General features: G+C 44.3%; 5 protein-coding genes across 7 annotated transcripts; 4 read left to right on the top strand and 1 right to left on the bottom strand.

Moving 5' to 3' along the window:
• Nucleotides 1-343: 343 nt before the first annotated feature.
• LOC6557209 lies at nt 344-3,442 on the bottom strand. 2 transcript variants are annotated; one of them, XM_032738460.2, is made up of 6 exons: nt 3,188-3,371; nt 2,315-2,470; nt 2,146-2,250; nt 1,264-2,080; nt 1,111-1,197; nt 344-662 (listed from the first exon to the last, which is right to left on the bottom strand). In XM_032738460.2, exons 1-6 carry the CDS (start codon nt 3,316-3,318, stop codon nt 651-653), a joined length of 1,308 nt encoding a protein of 435 aa, XP_032594351.1. In that variant the 5' UTR covers nt 3,319-3,371; the 3' UTR covers nt 344-650. The 2 variants fall into 2 exon arrangements, with proteins under 2 accessions (XP_032594351.1, XP_001983450.1); XM_001983414.2 differs by having other exon boundaries at nt 344-1,197; nt 3,188-3,442.
• A 98-nt stretch (nt 3,443-3,540) lies between these two features.
• LOC6557197 (cytochrome c oxidase assembly protein COX18, mitochondrial) lies at nt 3,541-5,102 on the top strand. Its single transcript, XM_001983413.2, has 2 exons — nt 3,541-4,048; nt 4,105-5,102. Exons 1-2 carry the CDS (start codon nt 3,581-3,583, stop codon nt 4,693-4,695), a joined length of 1,059 nt encoding a protein of 352 aa, XP_001983449.1. The 5' UTR covers nt 3,541-3,580; the 3' UTR covers nt 4,696-5,102.
• Nucleotides 5,103-5,310: 208 nt separating this feature from the next.
• Nucleotides 5,311-18,206, top strand: LOC6557200. 2 transcript variants are annotated; one of them, XM_032739264.2, is made up of 23 exons: nt 5,311-5,494; nt 5,619-6,126; nt 6,180-6,386; nt 6,535-6,762; nt 6,826-7,293; nt 7,356-8,105; nt 8,248-8,475; nt 8,539-9,000; nt 9,063-9,560; nt 9,703-9,930; nt 9,994-10,455; nt 10,515-11,075; nt 11,221-11,448; nt 11,504-11,965; nt 12,025-12,777; nt 12,844-13,317; nt 13,388-16,015; nt 16,074-16,465; nt 16,522-16,677; nt 16,744-17,533; nt 17,597-17,689; nt 17,749-17,832; nt 17,897-18,206. In XM_032739264.2, the coding sequence occupies exons 1-23, from the start codon at nt 5,444-5,446 to the stop codon at nt 18,031-18,033; spliced, it is 10,848 nt and encodes a 3,615-aa protein (XP_032595155.1). In that variant the 5' UTR covers nt 5,311-5,443; the 3' UTR covers nt 18,034-18,206. The 2 variants fall into 2 exon arrangements, with proteins under 2 accessions (XP_032595155.1, XP_032595151.1); XM_032739260.2 differs by lacking the exons at nt 6,180-6,386; nt 6,535-6,762; nt 6,826-7,293; ... (9 more) ...; nt 12,025-12,777; nt 12,844-13,317 and having other exon boundaries at nt 5,333-5,494.
• A 459-nt stretch (nt 18,207-18,665) lies between these two features.
• Nucleotides 18,666-21,140, top strand: LOC6557219 (kinesin-related protein 10). The gene is made up of 4 exons (XM_001983411.3): nt 18,666-19,013; nt 20,080-20,190; nt 20,252-20,662; nt 20,837-21,140. Exons 1-4 carry the CDS (start codon nt 18,846-18,848, stop codon nt 20,984-20,986), a joined length of 840 nt encoding a protein of 279 aa, XP_001983447.1. The 5' UTR covers nt 18,666-18,845; the 3' UTR covers nt 20,987-21,140.
• A 1,892-nt stretch (nt 21,141-23,032) lies between these two features.
• LOC6557167 lies at nt 23,033-23,604 on the top strand. The gene has a single exon (XM_001983410.2). The coding sequence runs from the start codon at nt 23,243-23,245 to the stop codon at nt 23,456-23,458; it is 216 nt and encodes a 71-aa protein (XP_001983446.1). The 5' UTR covers nt 23,033-23,242; the 3' UTR covers nt 23,459-23,604.
• The last annotated feature ends 1,595 nt before the right edge of the window (nt 23,605-25,199 follow it).

The following is a 25,199-nucleotide window of genomic DNA, read 5'->3' on the forward strand; positions in this document are numbered from 1 at the left end:
AGACAGACGTGTGTTGTTTACAATATGCTTTTGTTTTTGTTTTTAGTTGCTTTACATAAGCTGCTAATATCACTTTGAAAACTACACAAATGGCGGCGCTTGTTGTTATTTGTTTGTTTGCTGTTGTTGTTACATTTGTTGTGTGTTTGTTGTATTATCACAATTGAGCGCCAATCTTCACATTACATATTCTCACATTACTACAAAAGTTAACAATTTTTGTTTGTTTCTGTTTGTCTCTCTGCCAATCGATTGAGCTAACAATTTTTAAGACATTGGTCATTTTTTTTTGTTTTTTGGTTTACAAACATTTTCAACACTTTTCTTTATACATGTTTTTTGTTTTTGTTTTTTTTTTTAATATTTTTACTTAGCTAACTAGACAATTTGCTTAACAATTGGTTGTTGTTGTTGTCGCTGCTGCTGCTGCTGCTGTAACTGGCTTCACTTTCGCTTGCTTGCATTTTGTTTTAAATCACAGTTGTTGTTTCCTATATAATGATGTTTTAACTTCCGCTTCCTCACTTACATATTTTGTTGTCGCTGATTGTTGTTCTACTTGTTCTTTGACAATAAACTGCTCGTTTTCATATTTATCTTTTTGCATTTGAAGTGCTCAAGTCTTTTTGTTTTTCTTCTTGTGGTTGCTCTTACATTCTTTGCTGTGTGGCCGAACAAAATGTAAAAAATTTTAGTTTACTTAGTTTAAACATACGAAAGAAATTGTAAGTTGTATAAAGGCTTGCCAATTATATAAGAGTTTCTTGTTTTGTTTTTGTTTTTCGTTTGTAACCATATATATCAAAATGTTTTTATAGCTTAACAGAAAAGTCAATTGATCGCTTTTCGCTTTAGGGATTTTCTTTGCTTTTTGATTTTTGTTTTGTTTTTTGTGGTTTTTTAGTTGCCTACGTAAATGTTTACTAAACGCTACAAATTTCTATGCGCTCGATTTGATCACGTGTCATGTTGTTTTGTTGTTATGTTTGTTAATGTTTTTGTGTGTTCTGTTCTGTTGTTGCTTTTCTTTTGTTTTGGCTGCTTTTTGTGTGCTTTTTTTTAATGGCTCAAATCCTGGCGCAGCAACTCATAAACGAACTTATCACGCACATCGTAGTCCACAGGACCATAACCTTCGCTCGGCAGCTGCTCGGGCTCAATCAGCGACCAGTGCTGACCCAACAGCGTGCACATTTCCTGCAAGCAACGAGGTAGTCGAGGATGACTTATGCAACAAACAGATAAATCTCTCAAAATACTCACCTCATTGAAGAGGGATTTCGGAACGCTGTTGAGATGCCAATCGATTTGGGAGACTTCGAAACGACGCAGCTGTCGACCGCGTAGCCGTGCAATGCCCAGAAGTAAATGCGGATCCATGTTGTAGCCATGGACAACGAACTCTTCGAGCTGCTTACAGCGCCAGGACAACATGACAAAGGGATCCTGGCGACGCGTATGCCGCATATAGTCCATGCGATTGGAATGCTTGCTCACCGAATCAATGTAGTAGATGCTGCGCAACGTGTCGCTATTGTGCACGGACATCCAGTCGATGGCCTCATGGTTCATGAACTCACAGAACAGCATGCGTATGTGCGTGATGGGCATATGGCGACGCAGGATGCGCAACTGGAGCAATTCAACGGCCTCATAGGCATAGACGAGCGTCAACACCAGTTTGATGCCCGTGAAATGCGTTGCAAAGTTGGCCCAGGCTGCCTCAGAGACACCGGCATGCTCTTCCCGGTCCAGACCGTGGACTACAATGAGCAGTTTGCGCAACGGCAGCACCTGTATGGTGTGCAACAGCTCATCGTTGAGCGTATCATAGTCCAGGGAGAGCACCTGCAATGCTGCGCATTTCTGGAGCAGCGTTGTGTCCAGCCCGAGGATAGGATAGTGACTAGGATCGTATTTAATGCTGGCCAGCGTTAGCTGCAACAGCTCCTGCGGTTTGCCCATTGCCTTGAGAAAGTCCTGGCCATAGTAGGTAAGCGCTTCGATGGCACCCAGATCCAATACCTGACACGCTTGGCTCTTGCGATTTAAAATCATCTTCAGCGGTTCCACAAAGCATCTGTTGTTGAAAATTGAAATCTCTCGTTTAATAAGGGATCAAATATTAATTCATATTTATCCTACTGTTCTATGGCGATTAGATGTTCGCTGTGCATATTTCCAGCGGCGACAAGACCCACGTTGTTGGTTTGGAAACGCAAGGATCGAATGTTATCACAGCGTGCCACTCTAAGGAATGGTAAACAGATTAGAAATATATTACATATATAATATGCAAATTTTGAGCACTTACTTGTACAGTAGCCGTCGCATCTTTTGAATGTGAAAGGCATTGTGAAAATCGAAGACGATGACCAGCTCCTTGGCCAGATTGGCCATGGTACGATGGAAGAACGACAGTTTCGCATCCTGTGCCACGTCAATGTGAAAGCGAAAGTTCCTAAAGTAGCTGTTGCCGTGGCGAAAGTAAACAAAATGGTCAGAGAGACACAGAGCTATTAACAAACAAAAGAAAAAACTGTTTCAACGCGCTCAACGTAATCTACAGTGGGCTAGAAAAGTTTGCAGGCACAGGCAGAATGTTTGCAGTTCGCAATATTATAAAATTAAAACAAATTAATCACAATCACAGTAGTTTTATACCATAGCACTGAGAATTATTTTCAATTTGCAGCACATAAATTTTGCACTTGTTAAAATCAGTGCGATAACTTTTCTCGCTCGCTGTAACAGCGACATTAACATCAGCTGTGTGTTTGGCCATCTGTGTGTGTCTAAGCGATTATGTTTGTGTTGGTATAGCAACATTTTCGTTTTGTGTTTCTGTGTGTGTGTGTGTGTGTGAGTGGCTGTGCTTTGTTTATTATTACACGTATTAATAAATGCTTTGTTGTGTCTTTCAAGGCCTGCCAAAAAAAGAAAACAGAAAACTCGCCCCTCTTTTAGCTCAACCCGCTGCTTGGCCAGATGAGGAACAGCTGTGCGTCACCCATGGCAGCAGTAGCAGCAGCATCACTTTTGTTTGTTTGAGACGCAAAAGCGAAAATCGCCCCAAACACATCAATTGCATACAAATTTATATACGTGCCTTATATACACAAACACATATATGCATGTGTGTGCATATAAATATGTATGTGTACATGGGGAATTCTTGTGGACTCACCGTCTTTGAAAAAAAGGTTGCCTCCATGCCCAACAACAATTGGCTGCTGCGCTGCGATCTCGCGATTCGAGATAGTCGTATATTTGATTTAGTGCCACCGCTGGTATTGTATGCCATTGGGGTATATTCATAACTATAACTATTTAAATCCCAAATAAATCCGTTTCTTTACTTTATTGAACTTGTGAATTTGACTTTTTTTTGTGCGACCGAACAGTGCGACGCAACATCGACCAATTAAGATACAGCACTGTTAACAACTGCTACTCGCTTACAGGCGCAGCGAGTGTTAACTAACATTCTGCTGGTATTTTTTTTCGGTATTTCATACGTAATGCGTTTGCGGTCACACTGATCGCAGTGTGGTAATCGTCTGCTTGATGTTTTTAAATAATGTCACTGCTCCTGGTCGCCGTCAGGCGGCAACAGCTGTTTACAGTTTGTCGGTTAGGATATTTGCGAGCAGCGCCAGCAAATTTTAGCGGGCATGAGCGACGCCAGGCCTCAACAGAAGCTGCGGCAGCAGCAGCAACCACTCAGCTGGCCAATGCCAGCGGCATGATTGGCTTCTGGCAGACGCTCTCGAATAGCACTCCTGTGGCCTACATGCAGGACGCACTAACGCAAATACACGACTATAGTGGGCTGCCCTGGTGGGCAGCGATAGTGTTGTCAACGTTCCTGTTTCGCAGCGTTGTCACCCTGCCATTGACCATTTACCAGCACAAGATTACGGCACGCATTGAGCAGATAGCACTGGAAATGCCGGCCATAGTGGAGGAACTGAAAAGAGAGGCGGCCATGGCCAAGCACAAGTTCAAATGGAGCGACAAGCAAACACAAATTGTTTACAGCCGTTCAGTTAGTATCAACTTCTCTTTAGTAAAAACCCAATTTTATCATATATTCCCTTGCAGATCAAGAAACAGTGGCAAAATCTGATTGTGCGTGATAACTGTCATCCTATGAAGACTCTCATTGTGCTATGGGGTCAAATACCTTTGTGGATATTCCAGTCGGTTGCCTTGCGCAATCTGGTCTATATGCTGCCGGATCCAACGACACTCAAAGCACAAATCATTGCCACCGAGCTGACAATAGGAGGCTTTGGTTGGATACCAAATCTTAGTGTAGTGGATAGTTCCTATATTCTGCCTGTGACACTGGGTCTCATCAATCTGGCCATCATCGAGGTGCAGGCTATGACACGCACGCGTCCTCCAACGCGTCTTCAGAACATTTTCAATAATGTCTTTCGAGGATTGAGTGTGGTGATGGTGCCTATTGCCTGCACAGTGCCCTCGGCGCTGTGCGTATATTGGGTGGCCTCCAGCAGCTTTGGCCTGGCGCAAAATCTGCTATTGCTCTCGCCGGAAATGCGTCGTGCAGTGGGTATACCTAAAACCAAAACGGAACTGGAGGCGCCTTATGATCAGCTTTGGCTTAAGATACAAAAGCGTTCGAAATTATTGGATGAATCTTCTGCGGATAAGTCGGATAGCAAGTGACACTTTTATATGAGCACAGTGAGTGCTTGGAAATGAAAATGATTCAGTTTTACAGTTTCACAATTATAAGTTACATTTGTGTGTAATTTATTTTAAATTTCCTTATTTCTATTTTTAAAAATTACTACAAACTATGGTCAAATTATTCTTAAAAGTAAAATGTAAATATTTAATTCACCTGGCTTAAAGTTTAAAAGTTTTGAATGAATGTAATACCACAAAAGTTCTAATTACACAAGCCACTGCATATGCAGCTAGTCCAATATTTGTTAATTAGAATGTTTAACTGTCATGTTTGTAAATATATATTTAGTACACAAATCCACACGACTGCTCCTATTGTAAATCATCATGAAGACTCATCTTACATATGAATAAAATGTATGTGGAAAACCCCACACTACAAATTTAGTGTCAATAAGTGGGACTAAAACAAAATGATAAGCGACCAGCGAGAAAGAGAGAGAAAAGGTCTTGGAGATTGCCACGAGCGATAAGGCGACATTCAATTGGCGCTACGCTGCAACATGATCCAAGCGACTATCTGTCGCTACTGCGACAACAGCCCAATTGAGATTCGAGAAGCTGCCTCAGTCGAGGCCTGAAGCTCAGTGAAAGAACAGCTTGAATTAGAATCCGCGCGCGTTTCCCCATCGAATTACTTTCGTGCAAACGCTATCAGTTTTGAGTGAAAATTATTAATAATAATAATATATATATATATACATAGAAAGTGTATATAGAGTCAATGATATATAGGGTTTTATGCCTTGGACTGGCACTCCTTTTTGTGCTGGTCGTGAGTATTTCAATTGATATCAATTTACTTAGACTGACACACAATTCCTGATAAACAGGAAGTGTGCTCTATTGATCTGGTCAATCTATAATTTACACAATTTTCGTAATTGCGACTTTGATAGGGGGCTGCTTATCAGCCTGGCGGTCACCATGATGGACAGTCCGGGTTATCAGCAGCGCATTCTACGTATGCTGAAGAGCAGCCGATCTACGAACGGGATTCGGGCTGCCCGGCACAATTTCGAGGACTAATGCCGTATCCTTATGACTGCCATCGGTTTATTAACTGCGCCGAGGGACGACCTGCTATCCAAACCTGTGAATCGGGCACAGCTTTCAATTCCGAGAAGCGCACCTGTGACCAACAGTCCAAGGTGTCCTGTGAGGGTCCAGTCAGTCGCTCTGCCCGTCTGCAGCAGCGGAGTGGGGAGCCCAAGTGCTCGCCTGGCAAGAGTGGTTTAGAGGTGCATCCCTACGATTGCACCAAGTTCCTTAATTGCGCCAACGGTCGGACTTTTGTGCAGAGTTGTGGACCCGGCACCGCCTTCAGTCCATCCCTCATGACTTGTGACTACAAGGACAAAGTGGATTGCGGCGATGGTCGCTTTAGCGCAGGCGGAGCAGCTCACGGTAAGTAGCAATCATTTATATACACGAAATATCCTTAACTAACACACACCCAGAAGGATCGCAAGGCTCTACGGATGGCCTTCATTGCCCAGCGGGCGCACGCGGTAATTTTCCGTATGCCAATGATCCCATTAAGTATATCGTATGTGGGATTGGCGTGAAGCCACGCTTGGAGCAATGTGATCCGGGTGAGATATTCGATATCCACAAATTGACCTGCATTTTCGTTGGCTCCTCCTCTGCCCAAACCCATGTCTCCTGTAAGTTGAACTGTAATCCGCCTTCGATTTGCTTTGCTTGTTCCATTTGCTTCTCATTTTGGTGTTAATTGATCTCATCATTTGCTCTTCATGCGCTTTCAGTGGTTTCTTTGCTTGCTTAGTTTGTAACCCGAATGAATCATCTTAGCTGCTGCCAGCCTGAGTGGTCTACACTGTCCAGAAGGAGTCGAGGGTTTGTTTACTCATCCCTTCGATCAGACCAAATTCCTCAACTGTAAGGCCGGCAATGTAGCCGTCCAGAGCTGTCCTCCCAATCAGATCTTTAGTATATCAAAGAGTGGTTGCCAATTTAAGGCACAATCTGTCTACACTGACTATGTGTCTTATATTGTGTCTGGGATAAGCCACGACTATTGTAAGTGAAGTCTTCTCCTCTGAGGCTCCTCATAATCTTAGTGACGATGTGTTCTCCCTTCAGCTATGATGCTCACTAGCTGTCCCCCGGGCACTGATGGCCTTCATCTCTATCCCTATGATGCTGCCAAGTATGTCCGATGCGCTGGAGGAGTGCTGTCTATCATTAGCTGTGGAGAGAATATGGCTTATAGTTTTATCAAGCGCGCTTGTCGTTTGACTTATCATTTGACTAGAGAAGAACGAGTCTGGTTCTTTTATGAGCTGAGTTCCATTAGCAGGTCCCATTACAGTTATACGGATAGTCAGGCATTCCAATCTTCATTGACATCCTGCCCACTTAGTCTACATGGCAACTACGCATATCCCTTCGTTGCCAGTCGCTATGTGCTCTGTCAAAATGGACTGTTGCAGGTGGAGTCCTGTCCAGGCGGAACTTTTTTCAGTCTCTCCACTCGAAGGTGCGTGGCACGTCAACAGCTCTCGTCTCATGAGTATTTGGACTACTCTTATATAAATATCCAGCTCCCCAGTAAGATAATCGCTAAGTCAACTTGTCTTCAGTTATCCTCATTTATTTGCTCGCTTCCATAGCGACAACGATGCAAGATCTGACCACTGTTACGTGTCCGGCCAGTGCTCAGGGATACTATCTACATCCCTTCGACTGTACGAAGTATTTGAACTGTCGCGATCAGCAGACTTCAATTGAGAGCTGTGACAAGGGAAAAGTTTTCAGCATTTCGCAAAGACTTTGCGTGGCAACGGATCAATTGGCTGGCAACAACGATCGCGTGGAGTATTTAACAGAAACGCCGAACGAGTTCTACCAGGGCAATCAGGTCGCTGAGGGTCATCAGTTGCATACTACACAGAATGCAAATAGAGAGGTAGTATGCCCCTCAGGTGTTAGTGGTCTTCATCCGCACCCCCACGACTGCACAAAATACCTAAATTGTGCCAACGGACAAACTTTTGTTATGGACTGTGGACCTGGAACAGCTTTCAGTGTATCTTTGCTGTCCTGTGATTTTAAGGACAATGTGGATTGCGAGAGGCACTCCTTCACTGGCAACACTGCTACATCCCACGGAGGTTCAGCAAGCTCAAGCGGATCGGGCTTTAGCGGACATGGTGGATTGGGACACGGCTCCTTCAACGGGGCAGGATGCCCAGCAGGTGCTCGTGGACTATTCCCTATTCCCAGCGATCCTCAGAGCTATCTCAAGTGTGGAATCGGAGTTCAGCCAATTGTGGAGCAATGTAATCCTGGACAGATTTTCGATGCCCACAGTTTGTCATGTGTTCGCCCTGCGTACTCTCCAGGCCCAACCCCTCCTTCCTGTAAGTTAATTTCCATTTCATATTCCAGCCTTGATTTGCTTGTTCCATTTGCTTCTCGCTTGGGTTTCTGACCTCATCTTTTGCTCTTCATGCGCTTTCAGTTCATGTTTACTTGTTCTGTAATCCTAATGCATATTCTTAGCCGCCGCCAAGCTGAGTAATCTCCTCTGCCCAGAAGGAGTCGAGGGTTTGTTTGCTCATCCATTTGATCAAACCAAGTTCTTCGACTGCAAGGCAGGCCAAGTTGCCGTTCAGAGCTGTCCTCCCAGTCAGGTCTTTAGTTTATCCAGAAATTACTGCCAGCCCAAGTCTCAATTGGTGTCAATTGACTATGTCGCTTATTTTGTCTCAGAGATCAACCACGAGTATTGTAAGTGAACTCTTCCCCTCTTCGACCCCTCATACCACTTATGACGATGTGTTCTCCCTCTAGCTATGATGCTCACTAGTTGTCCTGCTGGCACTGATGGCCTTCATCTCTATCCCTACGATGCTGCCAAATATGTCCACTGTTCTGGAGGAGTTATGTCCATTATCAGCTGTGGAGAGAATATGGCTTATAGTTTTACTCAACGCACATGCCGTCCGACGCACCAAATATCTAGAGAAGAACGCGTCAAGTTTATCGTCGAGCTCAGTTTCCATGGCAGCTCCGGCAATACGGGTAGTCAGGCCTTCCAATCTTCATTGACGTTATGTCCACATAGTTTACAGGGCAAATACGCTCACCCATTTCATGCGAGTCATTATATCATCTGCCAAAATGGTGTGCTGAGAGTGGAATCCTGTCCAGCTGGATATGTTTACAGTATATCTAAACGTAGGTGTTCGGCACGCCAACAGCTCTCGTCGCATGAATATTTGGACTATTCTTACATAAATAATCACCTCTCCAGTAAGCTCTTCGTTAAATGTTCTTGTCTTCAGTGATGCTTATTTATTTCCTCGCTTCTGTAGCGAATTTCTTGCAAGACATTGCCAGTGTTAAGTGTCCCGCAGATGGTCAGGGTTACTATCTTCATCCCTTTGATTGCACTAAGTATTTAAACTGTCGCAATCAGCAGACCTACATCGAGAGTTGTGAACGGGGTAAGGTTTTTAGCATCTCCCAACGACTTTGCGTGGCAACGGATCAGTTAGCTGCCACCTACGATCGCGTGGAGTATTTATCAGAAACCCCGCACGAGTTCTATCAGGGCGGGAGAGGATCACCGAGTCCAAGCGGATCGGGATACGGTGGATCATCGGGTCACATAAGTGGAGCCTTCAACGGGGCAGGCTGCCCAGCAGGTGCTCGTGGACTATTCCCTATTCCCAGCGATCCTCAGAGCTATCTCAAGTGTGGAATCGGAGTTCAGCCAATTGTGGAGCAATGTAATCCAGGACAGATTTTCGATGCCCACAGTTTGTCATGTGTTCGCCCTGCGTACTCTCCAGGCCCAACCATTTCTTCCTGTAAGTTAATTTCCATTTCATATTCCAGCCTTGATTTGCTTGTTCCATTTGCTTCTCGCTTGGGTTTCTGACCTCATCTTTTGCTCTTCATGCGCTTTCAGTTCATGTTTACTTGTTCTGTAACCCTAATGCATATTCTTAGCTGCCTCCAAGCTGAGTAATCTCCTTTGCCCAGAAGGAGTCGAGGGTTTGTTTGCTCATCCATTTGATCAAACCAAGTTCTTCGACTGCAAGGCAGGCCAAGTTGCCGTTCAGAGCTGTCCTCCCAGTCAGGTCTTTAGTTTATCCAGAAATTACTGCCAGCCCAAGTCTCAATTGGTGTCAATTGACTATGTCGCTTATTTTGTCTCAGAGATCAACCACGAGTATTGTAAGTGAACTCTTCCCCTCTTCGACCCCTCATACCACTTATGACGATGTGTTCTCCCTCTAGCTATGATGCTCACTAGTTGTCCTGCTGGCACTGATGGCCTTCATCTCTATCCCTACGATGCTGCCAAATATGTCCACTGTTCTGGAGGAGTTATGTCCATTATTAGCTGTGGAGAGAATATGGCTTATAGTTTTACTCAACGCACATGCCGTCCGACGCACCAAATATCTAGAGAAGAACGCGTCAAGTTTATCGTCGAGCTCAGTTTCCATGGCAGCTCCGGCAATACGGGTAGTCAGGCCTTCCAATCTTCATTGGCGTCCTGTCCACATAGTCTACAGGGCAAATATGTTCACCCATTCCTTGCCAGTCACTATGTCATCTGCCAAAATGGTGTGCTGCAAGTGGAGTCCTGTCCAACTGGATATGTTTACAGTATCTCCTTGCACAAGTGTTCCAATCGACAACAGCTATCGTCTCATGACTACTTGGACTATTCTTACATAAATAATCACCTCTCCAGTAAGCAGATCTATAAAATAACTGTCGTAATTGATTCTGATTGACCTTCGAACCCTTAGCTAATCTTGTGCAGGATCTTACCACTGTTAAGTGTCCTCCCAATGCTCAGGGTTACTATCTTCATCCCTTTGATTGCACCAAGTATTTAAACTGTCGCAATCAGCAGACCTACATCGAGAGTTGTGAACGGGGTAAGGTTTTTAGCATCTCCCAACGACTTTGCGTGCCAACGGATCAGTTAGCTGCCACCTACGATCGCGTCGAGTATTTAACAGAAACGGCAAACGAGTTCTACCAGGGCAATCAGGTGACAAGAGATCATCATTGGCATACTCCCTCGCAGTATCCAATTGGTGAGGCAGGCTCATCGAGCTCAAGCGGATGGGGCTCTAGCTCTTATGGTGGATCATCGGGTCACATAAGTGGATCCGTCAGCGGGGCAAGTTGCCCACACGGTGCACGTGGGCTATTTCCCATTCCCAACGACCCTCATAAGTATCTCAAGTGTGGAATCGGCGTAGAGACACGTGTGGAGCAGTGTAATCCAGGAGAGATATTCGATGCCCATAGTTTGACATGTGTTTCTACTGGAGACTTCACTATCCAAACCCCTACCTCCTGTAAGTTAACTTACATTTTAAATTCCAGCTTTGCCTTGTCCATTTGCTTCTCATTTTGGGATTATTATATATCATCTCTTGCTCTTCATGCGCTTTCAGTTAGTTCTTTGCTTACTTATTGTGTAACTCTAACGAATACTCTTAGCTGCCGCCCAGCTGAGTACTCTCCTCTGCCCAGAAGGAGTCGAGGGTTTGTTTGCTCATCCATTTGATCAAACCAAGTTCTTTAACTGCAAGGCAGGAAAAGTAGCCGTTCAAAGCTGTATTCCTGGCCACGTCTTTTGTTTATCCAAAAATTACTGCCAGCCAAAGTCTCAATTGGTGTCCACTGACTATGTGAATTATGCTGTTTCAGAGATCAGCCACGAGTATTGTAAGTGGTTTGCCATTTTTGGTTCTTCATAGTTTTAGAGTTTCTCCCCCTTCAGCTATGATGTTCTCCCGTTGCCCCTCTGGTACCGATGGCCATCATTTCTATCCTTATGATGCTGCCAAATATGTCCGCTGTGCTGGAGGAGTTATGTCCATTATTAGCTGTGGAGAGAATATGGCTTATAGTTTTACTCAACGCACTTGCCGTCCGACGCATCAAGTATCGAGAGAAGAACGCGTCAAGTTTATCGTCGAGCTCAGTTTCACTGGCAGCTCCGGCAATTCGCATAGTCATGAATTGCAATCTTTATTGCCATCCTGTCCACAGGGTGGACAGGGCAAATACGCCCATCCATTCCTTGCCAGTCACTATGTCATCTGCGAAAATGGTGTGCTGCAAGTGGAGTCCTGCCCAGCTGGATATGTTTACAGTATCTCCTTGCACAAGTGTTCCAATCGACAACAGCTCTCGTCTCATGACTACTTGGACTATTCCTATATAAATAGCCAGCCTTCCAGTAAGCGGATCTATAAAATAACTGTCGTAATTGATTCTGATTGACCTTCGAACCCTTAGCTAATCTTGTGCAGGATCTTACCACAGTTAAGTGTCCTCCCAATGCTCAGGGTTACTATCTTCATCCCTTTGATTGCACCAAGTATTTAAACTGTCGCAATCAGCAGACCTACATCGAGAGTTGTGAACGGGGTAAGGTTTTTAGCATCTCCCAACGACTTTGCGTGAACAGGGATCAATTGGTGGCCGCCTACGATCGCGTGGAGTATCCAACGGAAATGCAGCATGAGTTCTACCAGGGTAGTGATAATGCTAATGGTCGTCAGCTATATCCCACTGAGCATTCCCTGAAAGTAGAGATAACTTGCCCGCCTGGTGCTAGTAGACTTCATCCTCATCCCTACGATTGCACCAAGTACCTGAATTGCGCCAATAGACAGATCCTTATGCAGGAATGTAGACCCGGTTCAGCCTTCAACAGCGCAAAGGGCATATGTGAACACGCCGACCAAGTCGATTGTACAGGAAGGAGTAGGAGCGCAGTCCAGACTGCTGTACAGTTCACTAGCACTGTGATTGGTGCTTCCTATCATTTGACTTGCCCTGAGAATGTCTATGGCATGTTCGCACATCCCTTTGATGCCCGGAGCTATTTGTATTGCGTGCAGGGATACACCTCGATCAGGCAGTGCCTGCCCACTGAATACTTTAGCATCAGTCGAGGCTATTGTCTTTCGGAACAGCTTGTCTCTGCGACGGATCGTGTGTCCATGATGGGCTATGTACAGGAGGCTGGCCTACAGCAGGTGGACTGTGAGTAGGCAATTTGAGGTTCAACGTTCAACGAAATCTCTGACTTGAACCCCTTTTGCATTGCAGTTGTGAGTTGTCCTCGGGATGCTGTGGGCTATCATGCGTATCCCTTCGATTGCACAAAGTACTTGAGCTGTGAGGCGGGCGTCACTCGGCTCCAGAGTTGCCCAAATGGACAACACTTTAGCCTTTCGCTGCACAGCTGTCAGTTGCCGGAACAAGTGCAGCGCAACGATCGCATCCACTTGAGCAGTGAGCTGCACACATTCTTCGAGTGGTGGCAGCAGCTCCAGCGTCAAGGAGTCACTGTTAGCATTCTGTGTCCCCCCGGTCTGATTGGCAACTATCAACATCCCACGTTGCCCAGCAAGTATATCGCTTGCACTGCACCACAAGCTCCGGCACAGATCCGCAACTGCGATAGCGATCAGATTTTCAGTGTCTCCCGACGTGTTTGTATGCCAGGCAACCAGGTGCCCACATACGATCGATGCGATTACAACGCAGAGGACTCCTACGGTTGGATAGATCTGCGTCACGGTTACTAACACTCTGAGCACTCCAACACACACTTTATTTACTTTACTAAAATGCTCTTCAATACTTGCAGATGGACGTACTCCAAAAGCCTACGGCTCACACACTCAATATGGCAGCTCTGATCAATACGGCAGCGGATCCGGCGGCATTAAAACGACCGTCGTTCGAACTGGCGATCGCTGGACCAGCATGAATATGCCGCGTCCAGCAGGCATTGGCTTTGGTCATGATGGGGCGAGCACACAGCACTCCCAGGCCAGTGGCTGGTCTGGTCAAGGAAGCGCCTACAGTCACCAGGCGCCCACTCAGAGCGTGCTCTATGTGGAGGGCTCACTCCAGCCAAATCGTAATTATCCTCAACACTCTGCCACAAATACAATCTATAAGGCAGCGCTGGCTCCCATGGCGACCACTCCGACTAGTAACATTTACTATGCCCAGCCCGTAAAGGAAACTGGCGCCTCATCACGCTCTGACTTTGGTCGCGCCCAGACAAACAACTGGCAAACATCACGCAGACCCTTCAATTCCCATTCCTCGAATGGACAGCGACCTCTAGAACTTGACTATCAGCCCGATGAAGATGATCAGCAGCCGCGTCAGGCTTCACGCAGACCCTTCAATCCTCAATCCTCGACTGGACAGCGACCTCTAGACCTTGACTATCAACCCGATGAAGATGATCAGCAGCCGCGTCAGGCTTCACGCAGACCCTTCAATCCTCAATCCTCGACTGGACAGCGACCTCTAGACCTTGACTATCAGCCCGATGAGGATGATCAGCAGCCCCGTTCGGCTCACGATCAGCAGCCTAGCGCATCGCAACTGCAGCCTCGGGATCATTTTCAGACATCTCTTCCGAAGGTGCCTGCTAACCACAGACCCACTTTTCATGCTCAACCGCATTCTCCGTCTGATGAGTCAAATCTTTATGGTGGATTGAAACCACCGCCGCCACCACCTAATTCACCTTTTATTCCCGTTCATCCAAAACATAATCCTCATGCTGCTACTCCGACAGGTCAGCGACCTTTAGACATTGATTATCAGCCCGATTATGATGATCAGGAGCCACGACCGGCTGCAAGTGGTGATCAGCAGCCAAGTTTTCATGCTCAACCACATTCTCGGTCTGATGAATCAAATCTTTATGGTGGATTGCAACCGCCGCCGCTACCACCTAATTCTCCCTTATCTCCTATTCGGCCAAAACAGAATCCTCATGCCCTCCCTACAGGACAGCGACCTTTAGACCTTGACTATAATCCCGACACGGACAGCCAGCAACCTCATGCTCAGCCTCATCCATCTTACACTCCCGTTTCCCCCGTGCCTGCTAATCACAGACCCACGTATCGTGATCCCAAGCCTGTGACAAATGAGTCTAATTTGTACGGTGGCTTGCAGCCGCCCCCACCACCCTCAGCACCATCCCAGACTACACCAGTTCCCTCCACCAGCTCGACTAATTTGCGCACGTATCCCATTTACCCGCCCGTATTCAATGCCACGCCTCCTCATACACCCAATAACCCACACTATAGTCCATCCTATTCGGGAGTTGCGCACTCGTATAATGCTACCTGGCAGAAGGTGCCACCGGCACCTGCACACGATCCATTCAATGCGCCAGAGGATTACGTCGAAGCTGACAATGATGATGATGATTCGGTGACCACCACCACTACAGAACCAAGCAACTTAAGGCCACCGCCCTTCGACCATAAGTTTTACAATCCAACACAAGCCGCTGCCACGCAACCATCAAAGGTGGCGCTTGGCGAGGCACTGCGTCTGATGTTGCGTCCCTATTTCAATCATAGCGGCAATGCCGAGGAGTCTCTAGCCCAACGTGCTGAATCGGCCATTGCCACAGCTATAAGCAAACCACCCACTTCATCTAAACACCCGACACGCACCACCACCCCGACGACGACGACCACGACGAGTAGAAGCCCGAATCGTGGCCGACAGACACTGGACGATGACGCCGAACTGATTATGGCTGGCGAACAGGAGAGCCTGGACGATACTGACAATGAGTCTGTTGTTCCAGGTGCGGTTGAGACGGCGCGCACTGAGCAGACCCTAAATCCAACGACGTACGCCTCCGGCCACGACACGACTGACTTCCAACGTGGTACTCGTCGAGTGGACATAGACACCACAACCAATTCAAATACGAATCAAACACCAATCCAATCAACGAACAATTGGCACACGCGGGTTCACAATCGTGAGTTCCACCAGCGTCATCCAAATCTGCCCGATCCATTCGATAAGCCACAACAACACCACAACCACCATCATCCACATCATCGCCACCAACACAGCCCACACTACCACAAACTACATCCCGAGTTGCCCAATCCATTTGACCAACCAAAAGAGGTGCAACCGCAGCCATTTTTTGATGAGCAGCCCCAACAAGAGTTTGAGGAGTTTGATCCCGATTATCTGCCCAATCCAAATGCAGAAGCAACCACTCCACACACACCTAAAGTAGATTTTCGCAGCGGCTTCGATGTCACCTGTGAATTCGACTGCGGCGGTGGCAAGTGTGTGAAACACTTGGAAGTCTGCGATGGTGTCAACAACTGTGGCAATCGCAAGGATGAAAGCCAGTGCGATCATCTGGGCTACCAGGTGCGTCTGACGGGTGGCGAAAGTCCACACATGGGACGCGTTGAGGTTAAGGGTGAGTTGGAAATACACAAAACTAGAAATGACACCCTAATCCCCGTCTACTTTTCCAGTCAATGGTAAGTGGGGCTATGTTTGCGATGACAAGTTCGGATTGCCTGACGCGGATGTTGTTTGCCGGGAGCTGGGGCACAAAATGGGCGCCTCTGAGGTGCGTGGCAACTCCTACTATGAGCCACCGGAGCGTAACTTCAACTATGTCATGGATGAGATCGAGTGTCGGGGCAATGAGACGCATTTAAAGGATTGCGACTTCAAGGGCTGGGGTGTCCACAACTGTGGCGTCGATGAGGTTGTCGGTGTCGTTTGCAAAGTGCCCGTATTGAAGTGCCCCAACAACTTCTGGCTCTGTAAGACCTCCAAGGAATGCATTCCGCCCGCTTTTGTCTGCGACAACACCGAGGATTGTGCGGATAAGTCGGACGAGAGTAATGCCGTTTGCAAGGTGCGTAGTTACCCAGGTTAAGGCATAAGGTTTCTGACTAATCTCTTCGCTTGCAGGCACCCATTGAGTACCGCCTGGAGGGTGGTCGCAGCTCCAACGAGGGACGATTGGAGGTCAAGTATCATGACGTCTGGGGCAGCGTTTGCGATGATGATTTCAATCTCAAGTCGGCGCAGGTGGCCTGCAATGCGCTGGGCTACTATGGACCAGCAGTAAGTGGTGCCTCTATAAAAGTGTGTTTCTCTCGATCGATATTAAGGATTTTCTTGTCTATTCAGAAAATCGAGAAGAACATCTTTGGACCGGGCAACGGACCCATCTGGCTGGATCAGGTCATGTGCGTGGGCAACGAGACGAGCATTGACCAGTGCCGCCACTGGAACTGGGGTGAGCACAACTGTAATCACACTGAGGATTTGGGACTACGCTGTACGGCAGGACCCCCACCACGTACGTCGCGACAACGCACCAGGTTGGAGGTGGTGAGCAAGAATCAAACTGCAGCTGGAAAAGGTGGAAAAGGTGTTAGTCTCTCCGACATTGGACTATGGGAGAGATCGAGTAAGGCGTTGCACACGCCACGACGCTGTGGCATCTTCAAGGACGACCTGTTTGATGAGTTTGCGCATCCGGAGCAGCGTGTCATCAAGGGCAATGTGGCGCGTCGTGGCCGTCATCCGTGGCAGGCAACAATCCGTAAGAGGGGACGCGCAAGCATCTCGAGTCATTGGTGTGGCGCTGTGGTCATCTCGAAGCGGCATCTCCTGACTGCCGCCCACTGTCTCTACGGTCAACTGAAGGGTGGATTCTTTGTGCGCGTCGGAGATCACTATGCCGACATCGCGGAACATTCCGAGGTGGACTCGTTCATCGAGAGGTGGTATACACACGAACAGTTCCGACAGCCCACACACATGAACAATGACATTGCCGTTGTGGTGCTAAAGACACCACTGAAATTCAACGACTATGTGCAGCCGATTTGTTTGCCGGACCTCGATGCACCGCTCCTTGAGAATCGTACTTGTACCATCTCCGGCTGGGGCTCCATCAAATCAGGCATGTCCAGTAAGTAAACTAATATTCCGTAAATATATATACTTTAAATCTATAAACTCTTTACAATTGCAGCTCCATCCCAGGAGTTAAGAGCTGCACAGCTGCCAATTTTGCCGGAGGACACGTGCAAGCAGATGAATGTGTACGGAGATGCCATGACGAAGGGTAAGTGCTGTATAATTCAATGATTGATTGAGTGTACCACTTTTTGTGGCATTTTTCAGGCATGTTCTGCGCGGGCTCCATGGATGAGAGCGTTGATGCCTGTGAGGGTGATTCAGGTGGCCCACTTGTCTGCTCCGATGAGGGTAAGTCATAAAAATAAAGCGTAACTTTTATTTTATTGAGCTAAATGTTTCGCTTCGCTTGCAGATGGTGAGACCCTATATGGCATTATATCCTGGGGACAGCATTGCGGCTATCGGAATCGTCCTGGCGTTTATGTGCGCGTCTGTCACTATATCGATTGGATCTACGAGAAGATCAATCAAAGTTTGCGCCACTTTTAAACCATCGCCCTCAGCAGTTAAATTTCATGGCAGCGCCTAAAAGTAGGCAATAAAAATTGCGCTCAGCTTCTTTTTGATTTATTTCGCGAGGGGGAAAACAAACAGGCGCGCAGATTAAGCACATAATCAATGCTAATAAAAACACACAATAACAACAAGAATAACAAGAACAACAAGAACAATGCGGACTGACTTTAATTCACAAGTGATGGCATTTTGACTCATTTCAACCACATTCCATCTATCCACCTCGGCTCTGCTTGCCCCTTTCAGAAATGTGCTCTGCTTTCTGTTTGTGGCTCAAGCAATTTAAATTGTCAGCTCAAGCAAATACATAAACACCTATTCACACATATATGTATATATATATATGTATATGCAATCGCACTCAATTGACATGACTTGGCAAGGGGTGGTTGCGAGGTGTGCGGTGCCATTGTGCGGGCGTTGTGCGCACGATGGGATCAACAGAGGCTCAACAATTAAATTAATTAACTAATGATCAACGCTCAACTCTACGCAATATTTAGTGTACAAAAAAAGAATACAATTCCCTCATCCCCATTGGTTTCTCTCCTTTTTTTCTCAATTGTTCACCGCTCTTTCGCTCAATCCGCTCAATTGTGCTCTTTCCCTCTCTCTCTCTCTCTCTCTCTCTTTGGCTGAGTCGCTGGTTTTTGCTCGAATTATGATGGCAGTTGCCTCTGGCATTTCATTTGGTGCAGTTCAAGCTCAGACTCCGTTAACGTTTTAGGGCCAAACGCTTATCAGCCGCAACTGATAACTGATAGCTGGATAGATCGTGCATCAATATGTTTATTAAGTTCGTTGTATTCTGTGTGATAGTCGACATTTGTGCGGCCAACAATCTGGATCATTATAACTATGGCTCAATGGATGGCACCACCAGCACCGAGCGCATCAACGCCGCCATGCGTTGCGTTAACGTTAATCCACAGAACTCTGTCGATCTGGAGCAGGTGAGATTAAGATACAAAAATGAGTACATGAAAAACATCATTGTGGAATGTGCTCAGTTGTTAAATAATCCAATTACACTTGATTTGTGCTAATTAACCCTTTCGGCTTAAGGCCGTATGTCACATTGATGGGTCGGTCGTTTCTACAGACAACAGACAGACAGACAACAGACAGACAGTTAGTCAGTTAGTCAGACTCTTTGTATGCGGGCAGCTAATTGACCCATTCCCGCAACTCGCATGCAAATCGCCATTGCTCAAATTATCAAGCACTATGTACGTGTGTATATATGTACTTACATATATTCATCATTATTTGAATTTTAACACAGTTGAATAGGTCGACAACTACGACTCAAGTTGACACTCAAATTGGGAATGCCAATAACCAATTAAGATTAGTTTTAAATGCAAATAAAATTAAGATGCTTAATGTTAATTGATGGACAGACAATTAGAAATATTCTTTCAAGATCTTTAATTGAGCTTAATAATATATATACAAGTAGATACGGATCAATATTGTCCAGATCCTTAGTTTGCTTTAACTTTGCAACTGAACAGATTCTTAAGCACGATACCTGTTCACCAGTTCTAGTTCTATATCTAAAATTTATGCGATTCCTTTTTATATTATGGTTTTGTGCAAATGTATGTAACAGGCCGACCCTTAAAGTGTATATATTCTTGATCAGGGTCAACAACCGAGTCGATATAGCCATGCTTGCCTGTCTGCCTGCATTTCCTGAGTGCATAAAAATGCGAGCGGATTTGTGAGAAAGAGATGACACGAGCGTCAATATGTCTGTCAATATATGAATTCTACAGAGTCACGTTTCGCTGTTACGATTGCGTGTACGTATATATGTATGTGTGTATGTAGGAATATTAACGGGTTTGTCGGCAGAATGGACTTCGATTTTGCTGTACAATTTTTAAAGGGAAATTCGCCAATAAAAATGAAATATATTTAACAACTGGGTTCAGGGCAAATCGTAGTTGAGATCACTCGACTACAGCACTCTTGTTATTGTTTAGTTGTATACATCTGCTTAATCATATATAGATAATGGGCCTCTGGTATGGTAGCGAGATAATAATGCATAGCCAAGACTTTCCCGGCGTCTACGAGTACGATTCGTGTGTTATCATTCACCTGACCGATGTCACACAGCAGGTGAGTCTAAGCCAGAATCAAACTTTCTAAAAGCAATTCAAGTACAATTTGGCGTGTTTAGGTGCGCAACAACAACAACTACAACAACAATCGTGGCTACAACACAAACTACAACAATCGTAATCAAAACAATTACGGGCACATTTCGACGACGCCCCAATATTATCTAGATAACGATGATCATGTGCGTCAGCCGCCACGCACAAAGTATCTGCGTCTGGTGTGGAGCGAACGGGACAACAATCTGGAGTACACCTTCAACTATACGGCTGATGCGCCCGGCCAATGGTCGAACATTGGTGATCAGAGGGGTTCCCTGGTCCAGCTGAACTCGTACACCCAGTTCACGGGCACTGTGCAGGTGGTCAAAGCGGTCAACGATCATTTGGTTTTGACCTTTTGCGGCAACGATGTCAAGAGCTCCATTTATACGGTGGTGCTAACACGCAATCGGCTCGGCCTCAGCACAGATGTAAGTTGCAACTGATAGACACGCAAAAAAATAATATATTTGCTCTAGAATCTAGAATATGTCTAGTTTTTGAGTGAACTGATTCTTGTAACAGCTATTTACTGTGATTAATTACGCTTATTACTTCCTATCTCACTCTCTATCTCTCTCTCTCTCTCTCTCTCTCTCTTGCAGGAGCTGCGCAGCATACGCAGCATGCTTTCCCGCCGTGGCCTCTACTCGGAAACCATACGCAAGGTTTGCAGTGGGGCTCCAAATGTAGGCGGCGGTTTGCTCTCGCTGCTGTCGCTGCTGCTACTTGCCGCCTGGGGGCGATGCCACTGAGAAAGAGAAAGAGCAAGAGCGAGAGAGAAAGTGGCATCTTGCTGTAGAGGAACCGCATTCCAGCCATATTCTATTTGTTAATTTATGCATAATCGACTTACTTAAGCATTTAACGCTCGGAATACAATTGCAGCTAACTGCTAACCAAAAACCATCTAGTTTCGGTGCCTTAATTGCTCTTGTCGCTGTTAATTAAACTCAATTAGTTTTGTAACCAGTTCCCCCAACTCCCCTCATCATCCTATCTGTCCGACTGTCTGACTGTCGTAGCTAAGTCTAAATAATATATGTAGGCGTTAAGTGCGCTTTTAATTCAATTATAAACTTTCTTGACAAACATCGTTTCTATGTTTCACTTATTTGGATTCGTAATTCCCACGCTAACCGATGCTCTTAGACCAGTTAGATTTTCAGAGATATTTGAGTTTTATGATTAGACTAACTAGCAACTTGTCTTTTATATAACCCAAAGCTTAAATAGCATTCCTCATTTGAAGCCAATTTCCTTTCTATTCAGCAAATTTTAAACGAATTCGAATTAGGGAATATGCCCAAGCACTTTTGAGATTATTCTAATCGCATCCCAGTGACGTAAATCTGTCTATGGAAAATAGTGTAGAATTTCAGTATTTTTGACGTGTTCAGCTATGTTATCATCGGCAAAAGGGGTCGAGAAAATTTACAAATGTTTAGATTTACATTTTTTATTATTGAAATCGATGATGTGTGGAATATGCCTAAGCAGTTTTCAGACTACTCCGCAGCAAAGTGGGATTAATGCTTGCCATGGCAACAAGTCTGGCCGGTAATTATAGTGTTTTCTTTTAGATTTCAATCTTATCGAAATGAGTCTTTGGGTTAATTTATCTTATCGCTGGGAAGCACGCGAATGTATGCTGTTTGTCTGGCGAGTTCTCCATTTGTTTTCATTTAAACATTTAAACATTTTGATAATATTGTTTTTTGTTTTTGGCGGAAAGGTTCCCTGACTTCATCGGCTTATCAGCAAACCATTTTTTGGTCTACTTTCCATCAAAAGATCCGAGAGCCGAATGTGGAAAGTTTTTGTCGAAAATATTATGGAAGGTTTTAAGTTGATATTGCTGATTCGATTATACATTGATCACCAGCATAAAACGTGTTGAATTCTTATCATCTGCAAATGCAAACCCCGCCACAAAGGGCGACCTTGATCTTGAAGTGCCGTGCTAAGGCTGTTTTTGTTTACTAATTGGCTTTTGATGTCATTGTTATAATTATTATATAATTATTATTTATTTTACAATGGCTTTACGGCGCACGCTTAAATTTACAACGTTGTAACTGCAGTTTTTAGACGGTTTGTTTTTGTTTTGAAAATTGGCTTATCAGTCTGTTCCGCTTATATTGCACTTGTAGATAAGCCAAGCAAATAATCACCAAGACAGTGCCACACGTAGGCAGTTCTGTTTTATACCCCCTCTAAGGGCCTGAACACGCTGCAATCAGCTGCTATGGGGCCTGGATTTGGATCTGGATGTGGAGGAATCACGCTATGGGATGTGTTTCTAAATGGAGAGGTATTAGTTTGGCTATCTCAGATATGACATTTGCTTATGGAGTATCGTGTATTCTATCGAGAGTGAATTTAAAAACCGGATGTGATTACTAATTTGCCAGAGACAGGCTTAAGCTTGGCATAGGGAGATAAGGATTAAAGTGATCAGTTGTCAGAATGAATTTGCGTAAATGATATGTGAAATGTGCACGATCGACGTCAAATTTAGCATATATATTAAATCTGAATATCAGCATTAAGCATATAGTATACATATATATGCTATACGATGACGACTTTGCACTTTGAGTTGCGTACATGGAAGTTGTGCCTGTGCAATCACCTGAGGAGTCCACACCAGTTTGGCACATGTAAACAAAGGTTTGTGTCGCAGTTCCACACAAAATAATAATAACGACATAAACTTATCAATGTGCTTGTGAACAGCTACAACTACAATTCAAGCACTTACAATAAATAGGAGAAGATAAGCAGCTAGCAGCTACTCAGTGGAACCGCTGATTGCTGCAGCTATAAAAGCGGCTGCTTGTGTAAAGTCAATTCACAGAAACATTTCGTTGGTCAAACGTGACAAATGCTTGAAGCAGCGACTACAGAAAAACACATCAAATAACAATATTATAGAGCCAGCTCTATAGTAATACCTGTGATATTAGTACCAGTAGCAGACTAAAGTACTTAACAACAATTTCAACACAATGACGGCGGCGAATAAAGTGAATTATTTGGTTGGAGCCACATCGCGGTTTATAGCCGGACGCAATGCTGTCCAGACTGTTTACTGGCGCACCTCGTCGGGACCCAATCCTCGCATGCTGAAGACGAAAAGGACCTGTGAGTTCGATAGGAATCAGCAGGCGCCGCAGAGTGTGCGCATGCAGAATTATAATCGCACCTTCATCAACAAGGAGTAGCTGCCACAGCTGCCACACCAACAAACCCCTATATAGTTCCTATCTATACGTATCTTTTAGTGTGTATTTATTGTATCCGACGAAGTCACCTCCACAGGCAGCGAAATAAATGACGAGTCTGTAGTTTTTAGTGCAAACAAAGTAAACCAAGTGATATTTTCAATGGGAACCGCGATAAGCGCAGGTCTTGTGCGTCATCCATTCAATGTCTGAGCATGAATTGAAAGCATGTCTATCACATGTAATTTACTTACAAATGAGTCACGCCTGGATAGAGTAAGCTGAGATTGCAAGAGATGTGCTCTCTCACAGTATGACTTTGTTGGCATATACTCGTATATTTAAAGGTATCTGAGTAATCATCCTTGCTGACATCTACGTTTTACTACAATATGATGTCATAGTCCAATGTCGAATTGTTGGACGAGCAAATTGACACAGCAACTTTCAATCAATCGTTGCTAAGGGTATAGCTTTGTTATATGGGGATCCGATTCATCCTGCAACAAAACAGAGGAACTAACTCTCATTAAAATAGACAAATAGTTGGACATGGCTATATTGAAACAGTTGGAGGCGTTTCCTGAAAAACACAATACAAGAGTATAAAAACGGTTCCCAAAAATGCTATGGGATCTATAGGACAAGAATCGTGTTTTAATTCTTACCTCAATACCAAAAGAGAAGTGGAGAAGAATAAAATCCCAGAGATGATAACTCTGCTCTTTCTGGAACAGACTAAGTAAAGTACTACGAAATAAAACTTTTCTTGCATCAGTTTTTTTTTAATTATTTATGTATTTTATTTAGTTTTATATTTATTACATACATTGAGTTCTTCTCATATATATCATTTATTTATGTTTGTCGGTTTTTCGTATTTATGGTTTATTTTTGTATGTATGTATGTTTGTATGTATGTATTTATCTTGATGTATATACGCTTTGTTTGTTTGTTTGTTTGTGTTTGTGTGTGTTCTTTGCATGTTTTCATGTTTGCCTTTATGTTTAGGTTTATAATTTCGTTTTAGATATCGATCGTACTTAATTTGTATAGTATTTAGCATTTAGTTAATATAATTCTTCTCGTCGTGGGTGAAATGTGTTTTACGTTTGTTTATTTGTTGTTTTTTTGTTGTTTTTTTTTTTGTTTTTTTTTTAATTATTTCTCGTCTTTAAGTATCGTAATTTAATCTTAAAATTACAGCCTTTATAAATAATTATTTTTTTCGCCTTTCCTTCCTTCGTTTTTTTTTCTCGTTTTTTTTTTCTGGTTTTTCGTTTTTCTTTGTAATTTAATATGTTTTGCTTTATACTTCTTATTTCGCTTGCCGTTGTACTACGTATCCTCTTTTGCCTTTCTTTTTAATTGTTACTAAATATAGATATATAGAGACCTTTTTGTGTTTCTTTTTTTTTATCTTTTTCTGCATCGTATTTGATGTATTTGAATAATTTGCACACATGTATATAATATATATATATATATATATATATGTATATATATATAATAGTTATCTAAATATATATTCATATAGATTTCATATTTGACAATTTCAGTTGGGCTTAGTGTCTGGCTTTGCTTTTGTTTGTGTAGTGTAGTGTAGTTTTTCCATTGTTTTTATTTTTGTATTTTATTTTTAATTTTTGCACACGGAAGTTTTTGAGTTGTACACGTAAAAACCCAAGAAAAAAAGTACACACAAAATTTGTGACGTTTTTCTCTGTTTTCTTTGTAATA

This window comes from Drosophila grimshawi, unplaced genomic scaffold (assembly GCF_018153295.1).
Source record: "Drosophila grimshawi isolate 15287-2541.00 unplaced genomic scaffold, ASM1815329v1 contig_44, whole genome shotgun sequence".
Lineage (NCBI taxonomy): Eukaryota > Metazoa > Arthropoda > Insecta > Diptera > Drosophilidae > Drosophila > Drosophila grimshawi.